The 11,507-nt window shown below is 40.8% G+C and overlaps 1 protein-coding gene across 4 annotated transcripts in view; it reads right to left on the minus strand.

The window, feature by feature from the left end:
• LOC109518168 (gamma-aminobutyric acid receptor subunit gamma-3-like) overlaps nucleotides 1-11,507 on the minus strand; it is a 96,388-nt gene that overhangs the window by 53,198 nt on the left and 31,683 nt on the right. For all 4 annotated transcript variants that reach the window (XM_019873851.1, XM_019873850.1, XM_019873852.1 and 1 more), the window contains one exon: nucleotides 1,006-1,073. In XM_019873851.1, the coding sequence (XP_019729410.1) occupies nucleotides 1,006-1,073 (68 nt within the window). The remainder of the gene's footprint in view (nucleotides 1-1,005; nucleotides 1,074-11,507) is intronic.

Below are 11,507 nucleotides of genomic sequence, written 5' to 3' on the forward strand. Positions count from 1 at the left end.
GTGTGGTTGCTTTTGCAGTGTGCTTCGGGTTATTGTCCATCTGCACTGTGAAGCGCCGTCCAGTGAGTTTGAAAGCATTTGGCCGAATATGAGCAGATCTCGCCCAAATGTATCCTGCTGCTGTTGTGGTTAGCAGTCACATCATCAATAAGTACAAGGGAACCAGTTCCATTGGCAGCCATGAAAGTACCATCACTGAGGGGGGAAACACAATTCTCATATTGGATTTGAATTCAAACCACCAAGAAGCGCGTTAACTGCAGACTTTTACCCCCACTTTAAGGGACCAAATAGGACGGGAGTATTCGCTGTTCAGCTGTTCCGTGGCCAAGTGGGCACATTTGGCTGATACAGCTGATAAAAAAGGTTGAGTAGGTGATCAAAAAAATATTCAACGAGACTTCAGAATCTGCTTCGGAAGCTGCAAGCCTCCTATTTATGTTTCTCTGAGCTTTTAATGGCCTCGCTAAGTTGTCCATTTAATTGCTGAACAAACCCGCAGGGTTCCAGTTGGAATAATGGCGGGTTGGCAAGCCATTATTCTTTTGCTGGGCAAATTACAGCATTCCGAGAAACATGTATGCGGTATACTTGTTGTGCATCTTTGTTACATTTAAGCTCAATTTATTTTTAAAAGACCAAGTATTTATCATGCAAATAAATCAATGGACACTCTCTACAGAGATTTTAGGCTTTGCAACATATACCGGTACTGAAAAAAGACAAATTAAATAAATAAAAGTAAGTGTGTATCTCTTGTGAAGTTATTTGATTTTTTTTTGTGTTCTGGACTGTGGATATCAACCACGGGACATTTAACTTACAAATTGATGAATTGAACTTAATGAGGAAGGCAAGTAATCCAATAACATTGAGGAAAATATATAAAAGGGAATCACAGGACTGTGTACAGCATTTATGTATGACAATTTCACAAGATGTGAGAGAGTCCTTTGGCAATGAGAGAGCAACACAAAGTAAGAACAAGAAAGTGCTTGAACTCACCATGTCGATGGATGACACAGGGCCGATGCTGTTGACATATATGCCCACGTCAATGACTGTTGGCTTCACTGAAAGAGTCCAAAATATTCAAAAGTGAGTAAAAACTGCATTAAATATTGTCATACAATATTATTCAGTACAGTGGTACCTCTACCAACGAACGACTCTTCATACGAAATTTTCAAGTTCCGAAACACCTCAACAGGAAAATATTGCCTCTTGTTATGAAAGAAATTTCAAGATACGAAAGGTAAAAATACAGTAGTCGCAGCTCCAAGTTTCTTGAACGCAACATACTTATAGCTGCTCTGCCATTGGCTATTACCGAGCAACATCCTGGCATCCCATTGGCTGAGAGGGACTTCTACCGTATGTGTCTATGTGTGTATATAGATAGTTAGGTATGGATGTAGCATCCTCGTCATTCGCCCAGGATGTGTTCTGATGGTTTTACGTAAATGCAAATTACCTAGAAAAAGTGTTCCCCAATCGGGCGATCGCTCACTATGCTGATGTTTCCTTGGACATGTTCGAAGGGATTGTTTAACGCCGACAAAAGCAAAAGTTCTTGGATCACTTCTTTACAAAACGCCAGGCAAAAACCACTTCCGAGAGAGAACATGGACTAAAGAGGGCAAAAAACAATGAGGACGCAGTTAAAAGTTAAATGGCCATCATTTTTATTCTTTATTCCATTCTTTGTTTTTTACATTATGCACACCTCTCATTTATATTGTGCAATAATCTAATTATTGCACAATATATTTTTTTTTACATATTTTGATGCATTTTTATGCTTTAGAAAACATTTCTGTCTGAATTTTGGGGGGGATTGGAACGAATTAGGGCATTTACATGGAAAACGCGTCTCTTTCAAATTTTTCTAGTGAATACATTTCTTCCAGAGCCAATTAATTTTGTAAGTAGAGGTACCACTGTATTATGTCTTTGGAATGGGTAGCGGCGGTGTACTTGGTGAAAATCCACGTGAGGGAACGATGGGACTGTGAGACAGACATGCTAACACGCAACGCCACACACACACACACACACACACACACACACACGCACGCACGCACGCACGCACGCACGCACGCATCTATGCACGCACGTATGCACGCACGCATGCACACAAAACAGAGTTTTGTAATTGTGTTTGTGAGTCTATTTCGTAGTCAGTTAGCGGGCTACTTCATGGTACATGAAGGAGGACAAACCGAAAATAAGTTGCTGGATCAGCACCTTCACGCCGTTTCTCACCAATATTTTTGTCCTTCCTAGTCTCATGCACCATTCTAATACAATGTTTTGTGGGAATTGGTTCTGTATTTTTTCGTGTAGTCTGTCACATATGGAAACATTTTTCTGACACGACAAGATACAATAAAGCTTCTCTGCAAAGCCTGCCAGAAAGCCAGACAGACCAGACAAGGGAATACACCCACGAGATTTTAGCACCTTGCTGACAGACATCCTTAATTTCGGGAAAAAAAATAAATAAATAAAATAAAAAAATGCTCAACATTTAACAAGTTAGTATGCGACTCATTTGAATGAGTTACTTTCCAATGAACTTAAGACAAGTGTGAATGAATTTGTGACAGGCAAAGTTGGACCCCATGAGCTGAATCTGGTCAATAGTGTTTGGAGATGAGCAAAGTAAAGCACAAAGCCCCCAACCATGGGGCTGCAATGAGTCATTAAACATTTAATTAAGACAAATGCTTGTAAATAATGGTGTAAATGTACCATTAATCGAAGAAATTAAGTGCACTCAAAGAATACTGCTTACTATGTTAAAGTTTTCAGTCTCGCAGGGCTATTATTAACCCCTTCACTCTGAGGTAGACTGAACCTAAATGACTCAGTACACCAACGTACTCGACTGAGCGCATTGACTTTTCTACTGAGGCGATTTGAAGTTTCCAAACAATGAGGCTGAGAAGGGGAAAAAAAGAAAAACAATCAGTTCCAATATCATTGGGACATGGGCACGATTCTCAACTTTTTGTTTCCAAAGGCTAGAGTTGTTGCGATACAATTTTTTTGGGCCCGCGATACTGTTTCCGAAGAAGTTGTGTGAAAGATGTTGAGCATGATGGTTATCAAATCTGTGACCACTTTACATCATAATATAATTATATGCTGTCATCACTTTTAAATCAGGTACTGTTATTTTTTTCATGTCTTGAGGGTCATACCTTACCATTGGCCTTGCACATATTTTCACACTTTACGCTCAGACTTGAGATTTGCTGAGTGATGTGTTTGTTCGTAGCAAGCTAAGTGCTAGCTCGAAAATATTCAACGATATTCAGCAAGACGAGCTTATCCGGAGACCAACAAATTAATGAACGATGTTTTACACCATTAAAATAGTGATCATGTGTAGGCATTCTTATTTATGATCAAAAAACTTTGGATGTTATGACAGCTCTCTCTGGGCAACAACCTTATAGTTTGAATGTTTTTGTACATGATTCCATCCATGTACACGTATACAGTAACAATTTGAATCGAATGTTTTCATAAACACCAGCCAAAATTATTCATTGATTATCACGCCTACTTTATCATAAGCAAAACCGTTGGGAAAACTTTGAAGTGCTTGGAACAAAGAATCCTCGGCGTGAAAGTCATTCGCTTTATGAGCATGAAGCTGTATCGTTCCAATTTTCTGGTGCATTTACTTGCACAATTCTTTTCTTTTGGCCACTCAAACGGCTGTTTGCCTCAATGTGAACAATGCATCGTCACACAGCGTTGAGGCATTTCGCCAAATAACTCGATAAGAATGGATAAGAGAAATTAATGGGATAATCAACAATGCAGTACAATGGCTGACTGGCGACTTGGCATTCTGTAAATGACGTCACTCGCCGGAGATTGCTGAACAAAAGCATTTTCATTGTTAAGCGTGTTGCTATGGGTCTAACTGTGAACCTGGGTGGGTTACGTTAAAAAAAATAAATTTGAAATAGTTTTTGCTCCAAGTATTAGTCAAAAGAAGATTGGCCAAGTTTACTTTACACTTGACCTTAAAATCCATCTATCCATTTTCGGATCCGCTTATCCTCACAAGTACACCCTGAACTTCTTGCCAGCCAATCGGAGGGCACACAAACAACCATTTGCGCTCATACTCACACCTAGGGACAATTTATAGTTGTCTATTAACCTGCCGTGCATGTTTTTGGAATTGGGGAGGAAACCGGAGTACCTGGAGAAAATCCACACAGTCACAAGGAGAACATACAAACTCCACACAAGAAGGCCGGAGCCGGAATCCAACCCTGCACCTCTGCCCTGTGAGGGCGACGTGCTAACCAATCGACCACTGGGACGCCCTGACCTTTATATATAGGTTGAAAAAGATTTGGGAATCATTGTATTCTGGTTTTATTATGTTTAACGTCCCAGTTTAATTGGAATTGGCTTTGTATATTGTAATACTGTTATCAGTCAAGCCTGTCCCCAATATCAGAAATGAAATCAAGCACTAGCCACAACGTGCTTCCTTTTTAGATGCTTGTTTATCAGCGTAGTGATGCCATGAAAGGCAGGTGTGCATTAGTATTTTGCTGAAATATGGCCAAACTGTTGGACTTGCCAGCACAAGTTAGCATGACACTGTATTACCCACAGATGACCCGGATTACCAATGTGCATGTGCACGCAGCCAGGCATACAGCCAGCCGGAGAAGCAGGAAGCAAGGCAGTTTCAACAGAAAACTCAGTGCCCAAAAAAATAAAATAAACACGCACGCACGCACGCACGCACGCACGCACGCACACACACACACACACACGCACACCCACACACACACACACACACACACAAACTACTCATTAACTATTAAATTTCTTGTCAACGATGGGGGGATGGTGCCAACAGTGGCCGTCGTGGACCGAAACGGGACGAGTTGGCTTGGTATGGCGGATGTCACACGACGAAAGTTAATTGGCGACGAGGGCAGCCGTCATAGACTGGTCATTCGGGATAATCAACAAATTTTCCGGAAATCCCGGTAACCAGCACGCCCTTGGTCACAGGTCATCGGGCCAGTGAGGAATCCTGCTTCCAGCCTTAGCCTACAACAAAAACAGGTAACAATAGTGTTTACCTGAGCAGCAGATAGTTTGAATTTGGGCTTTTTAAGATTTGTCTGCTTTGCCAAGTTGAAGATCCAGCAGACCAAGACATTGGGACAAGTGGATATAAAAAGTGGTTAGCTCGGTGATCCAGTGGTTAGCGCGGCGATCTCACAGTACAGAGGTACCGGGTTCAATTCCAGCTCGGGCCTTCCTGTGTGGAGTTTGCATGTTCTCCCCGGGCCTGCGTGGGTTTTCTCCGGGTACTCCGGTTTCCTCCCACATTCCAAAAACATTCACGGCAGGTTAATGGAACAATCTAAATTGTCCAAGGTGTGACTGTGCGTGTGAATCGTTGTGTGCCCTGTGATTGGCTGGCAACCAGTTCAGGGTGTCGTCCGCCTACTGCCGGAAGACGGCTGAGATAGGCTCCAGCACCCCCCGCGACCCTTGTGAGGATAAGCGGATCCGAAAATGGATGGATATAAAATGTCCACACACACACGTTTTCCACCATTAATGTGACCTATAACCTGTACAATTGAAAGAAATTTTCATTGAAAGAGAAGGTAAGACAAAATAAACAACTGAATGTTGCTGTTTGGAGAATGAGTGGAGCGAAAAAGATGAGACGTCAACATCATCATCACGAATACCCAAGTTAATGCAGCCCAAATGGAAAATTAAATGAAACGTGCATTCATCTTTAGCGTACCCTTTAAATAACAGTAAAACCACTGGGATGATTCACTTATTAGATACTAAACCTCAAGAAATATCTTAAGGAAATGTTTAGAATTTTCTCCCAATTCACACTTTTTATTGATGATAAGCAGGACTCATTTACATGACTTTGAATGTGTCTGGATAATTCTGAACAAAGCCACATCCTCTTTTACAGTATATACAGTAATAAGTGGATGTGCACACTTGTACAACCACATCATCTTGTTTAATTTTTACCGCCCCCCCTGTAAAATAATTATTTTTCAATTGCACTGCACACTGTTGTTGATCACATTCATAAAATGTTTTAACATTATTTATCTTGGGCTCATTTTTTATATAGCAAAATCCCACCATTTTTACAGGAGAGTGTAGTTTTACATCCATAATGTGTGTGTGTGTGTGTGTGTGTGTGTGTGTGTGTGTGTGTGTGTGTGTGTGTGTGTGTGTGCGCGCGCGCGCACACCATATTAATGAGAGAGAGAAGGTAGCTTTCAGGTATGACTGCAGGTTACATCGGGTAAAAATGAAGCTTGGTAATGCTGAGCAGAAACAAAAGAAGATGTGGGTGAGCTAAAAAGAGCAGACAGCAATTAGTATCTCAAGGATACTTTGACACTGCAGTCGAATCACTTAACGAAACCAAACAGTCTGCATGTATTCTAATGAAGGAGTTGTGCCATGAAAAATTAATTGACTCCATGAACCATGAGATATTAATTTCAGCGATTCTTCGTGCTTCTTAATGTTGCAGAATTTTGCATTTTAGCAAAAAAAAAAAAAAAAAATCACAAATCTAGTCATTTGCAAGATGCCCTTCCATAACATAATAGGCTCGAGGGACACACAGGTGTGTTCATGTGTGCGGATCAAGTGTGTTGGGACCCAAAGGACCCGACTTGCAGGGCATGCATTGGTGGATGCCATGCCTGCTGGGAGGCTTGGTTCCATTCCAGGAATGTGTCACGCTACACCAACTGTCCAATTAGGGACAACAATTCTCTTGCAAAATTGGCTTCGCTACATGTCCACCTTTCAGTTTCTGTCAGCCCTCTTATATCACTGAAAGTAACATCGGCAAGTCTCCTGGTAAAGAAAACAAAAAATACGGGACATATTCTTGATCTTTGGCCACATTAGCAACTCAGTAATTTTATGCATAAATGTGTCTTAAAATGACACAAAACCTAACCTGAACTTGTGTGCAGACCACAGTATCTGCTTAGACGCAGAAAAAGGAAGCACTACTGCAGTGAGCATCCAAGGTGGCGGACAAAGTATTTTGACATCCCTTGAAGATAATTTATTTTACAATATTCCCAAACTACGGCAGCGTTTTCTTTTGTTGGCCTCGCTCACACTCTTTCCCCTTATTGTAAATGCGACTGCTGGGCATCAAGTTTCTATTCAGTCTCACAATCAAATCTTGATTTTTCATTTGGGGAATTCTCTCAACCACAGGTTACAGGACAATACATCGTCAACTTTTACAAATGATAAATTCATCACTGAATGATATTCATAACTCCAAGCCGAGGGCAAAGGGCAGTTGCCATTGTAGTCTGAAGCTCAATGTCACCCGAATAGCATGTGAGGTCCTTTCAAAACGTAATACAGAAATGAGACTACAGAGTGGGTCTGAAACCCCCCTCTTTGGGCAGCTTCTTTGACGTCTCATCCGTCTGAGTGAAAGAGAAAAACTGCAGAAGAAAGCACAAACCAAGCTGCAAGGATCAAACAACTTCCACTAATGGGAGTAACGGATCCTCAGAGGCCAGGTGAATTCATCTCCTTCCTCTTCATGTTTCTCATCTTCCTCCTAATCTTGCTTTGGAGAAGAAAGATAGCAGGCCTCTTCTGTATTACAAAATTACCCTGTGTGCCTCCATTAGGAAGAAAGGGCATTGATGCCAGCTCGGCCCATGACAAATGCATCGCACATTGCGTACATGGATCCCAGCAGACGACGCAGCTCCACTCGGGGAGAGCTGCAGGTATCGGTGATGCGGATGCTGCCTGCAACGTTAGTCTAACATCTTGAGTAACCCTTTGAAATAATAGATGACAGAGTGTAGTGCTATCGTATACTTACAAATGTGCAGTACTTAAATCCTTATCTACTTTCCTCACAGAGCAAAAACCCACAATCTTACCAATTTAGAAAAACTGTAGAACGCAGCCCGAATGAAAATGTATTAAAACAGACATATTGTGGTTAATAATATGGTCTCTGGAATGGTCCGAACAATGCGCTACCTGTTACCCGTTGCAATTTTGAAGCCATCATCATGGTCGCTGTGGTTTTACAGAAACACAGCCAAAAGTGACGGCACGCCCACTATAGCTCTCTGTCATTTAACCGAGAAGACAGAGAGTGAGAAGAACCTCACACTCGATAAACAGCGCTACAAAACTAAATGCATCCAGCTTTGGCGGTTCTTTGGAGAGAATAAATCCTTACGGGGTCTGAAAAGTTAGTAAATCTAGCAACAAAGTCATATGGAAACACTGTTCTCAGGGATTTGATTGATTGGAAGTGTCATGCGGGGCGCTATGCTGGCAAGAAGTAGAGATGATGAAGAAAAGTGCTTACCCACTAGAGGCATCTGAACACAGACATACAGGTATATGTCTGTTTCACCTGTTTGCATTCAGCCACAAGACAGGGAGAAGTAGAGGGAGGAAAAATCATTTTCCAGGACAACTCAAACCTTTCCAGGACATTTTACTTTTTTTTTCATTTTCCATGTGTTCGACTGGAAAATTAGAAAATCATTTTCCAGGTTATCCAGGACATCTGGGAACCCTGAATCCAGTTGACTGAGCTATGTAGTGATTAAGAACCGTTCTGGAAGACCTCTGGATCATCATGTTCGAGAATGCTTTTCGCCTGAACATGCACAACATTTTCCAGGATTATTTTTAAAATGAAATGTACTTTGGAGATGAGAGTTGCACCTGAAATCCATCTTTACTGTAGGTTCAGACTAGAGGTGGATATTTTTTCAGGAATGCAGCGAGTCATGGGAATCCTGTGGAATTTCCAAGGGATGCCAGTCAACTTTACCTTTAATCACACACAGGATTGGGACAATACTGGATAAAAGGTTCACGGGAGCAGGATTATGTAGTAGAGAAAAAAAATATCACTTTAACAGATGTGTAGCCATTTTTTAATATAGCTGACCTCCAAAATGGTAGTTATTTTCACCGGGAGCGGGAGTTTTTATATTTTTGAAATTATTATTACTATGGACTGGGACGGGACTAAAAATCCACTCCCTTGTCGCCCTGTGGTTCAAACCGAACATGAAGTATGGCTTTGCCCCCCAAAAAGGCAATGCACTCACCAAATACGCCAACTTCCTTGCTCCGCATTCTCAAAGCCTGCTCCTTTTTGGCTCCGTCCTGGCCAGTATCAAAAGAAGGCTGTTCTCTACATCTCGCGGTCCCACAGACCGCACACAGTGATGCAAGTGTGACATAGTAAGTACATTCTTGGTGGTGATTGTCTGTTTGCGAAGTCACTAAGAGTTCAAAGTTTCCAACGCCAGCGAATAGGTGAATAAGCGAATTTGCAGGTGCTCACCTCCACTTGCAATGCGTCAAACATGTCATCCACATTCCTGCTTATCACCGTAAATTGCATTGACTTCATATGTAACGGCTCAATTCGTCTTCGGTCTGACAGCCTTAGTTACAGCAACTTTTGTTTGGCCAAACTAACTACATTCATTGTTAAAATAATGAGGATATGACAGACTGTCAATTAATTGGCGTGTTTGAGAAAAGAGGTGCAAAAGACATACATGGCTGCCTTAAAAGGGGAGTTTGCATTTAAAAAAAAAAAATCACTGCAACGTCAGAAACAGGAGTGATTTAGAGTTGTTAATCATTTATCACACACTCCAGGCCACACCCCCCATGGCCTTGAGCTGACCTTTTATCTTGTTACCCCAGGAAAGAACTTTAATTGTGATTGAGGGTTCTAATCACACCAAGGGCTCTATTTTTGTGACCGGTGTATATCTGGAAGGTTAGACTGCGCATTGTAATTTGGCAGACATGTGCAACCAGCATATATATATATATAAAAAAAGAGAGGTCTGCGCCATTGTGGGAGATGGTCGCTGCCGATCAAAGAGGCTCTTCTCATTCCCTTTAAATGACACAGAAACGTCTCGCACGGAGACGTCTCTGTGCGAAAGTGCGATCCAGCTTGACAGAAGCATTGACACTGCCCTTGGCTGGCCGGTGTGGCAACAAACAGCATGATTAAATCCAGTATGACCTGGTGATAACCGCAGGCGACTTAAATATATCAGTGGACCTCGTGTATCTATCCGCACCCGGGATCGTGTGTCACGCTTCTGTCTCTGATTGGTTGGTTTTCTTTGGTCACAGTGGTTTATTGTATATCAAATTAGAAGAACAAGGGGCCAGAGACAGACAATGGCAAGATGATGACAAGTCATAATGGCTGTTTTAATCATTTCAAAGAATGAGTGATTTTGGGGGTGATTGCAACTTTCACCTCTAATTTTATTTGTATATATGTATTTTATAGATATAAGTGCCCTGTCTGTCTTGATTGCGTTCCAGCTCCAGCTGTTGTGAAGGGCGTTGCCCTCCAGCAGGTGCACCTGTACCTCGTTACCCCATCAAGCTTGGCTGGTGATTATTGACCTCGCTCGCTGTTGAGGTTCAAGTGTTATTTTCGAGACATCTCGATATACTCATCAAAACTAGAAAGTACAAAGACCAAAGCAAGCCATGGATAACAAAAGGAATAGAAAATGCATGTAAAAAGAAAAACAATCTGTACAAATCGTTTCTAAAATCCAGAACCAAAGAAGCTGAAACAAAATACAAGACTTACAAAAACAAATTAGTAAATATTATAAGAACCAGCAAGAGAGACCACTTTCATGCACTATTAGAGCAAAATAAAAGCAACACTCAAGAAATATGGAAAATTTTAAATCATGTAACAAGAAATAGCTCTAAAAAAGTAGATTATCCGGAGTATTTTATGAAAGATAAAAATACCATTATTGAGGAAACTGCAGAAATAGCAAACGAATTCAATGAGTATTTTGTGAATATCGGTAGTAACTTAGCAAAACAAATTCCAGATCCAATAAATTCTTTTGAAATAGATAAATATATAGAAAAAAATTCTTCCACAATGTTTCTTACTCCTGTGAATCATAATGAAATATTAAATATTGTAAAAACATATACAAGTAAAAAGTCAACTGACTGTTTTAATACTGATATGACAATAGTAAAACAGATTATAGAATATGTAGTGCGACCTCTCACATACATATGCAACCTGTCATTCAAAGCCGGTGTCTTTCCATCAAAAATGAAAACAGCTAAAGTCATCCCAATTTTTAAAAGTGGAGAAAGACAATTCTTTACAAATTATAGACCAATATCACTGCTACCACAATTTTCAAAAATATTAGAAAAATTATTCTCTCACAGACTTGACAACTTTATAAACAAACACGGGCTGTTAAGTGAAAATCAATATGGCTTCAGAGAAAAACGTACAACCTTAATGGCAGTAATGGAGTTTGTGGAAGCAATAGCAACTAACATAGACAATAGGGAATTCACGGTTGGGATTTTTTTGGATCTGAAGAAAGCTTTTGATACAATAGATCATACTATAT

The sequence above is a fragment of the Hippocampus comes genome, unplaced genomic scaffold (assembly GCF_001891065.2).
Source record: "Hippocampus comes isolate QL1 unplaced genomic scaffold, H_comes_QL1_v1.1 scaffold445, whole genome shotgun sequence".
NCBI lineage: Eukaryota > Metazoa > Chordata > Actinopteri > Syngnathiformes > Syngnathidae > Hippocampus > Hippocampus comes.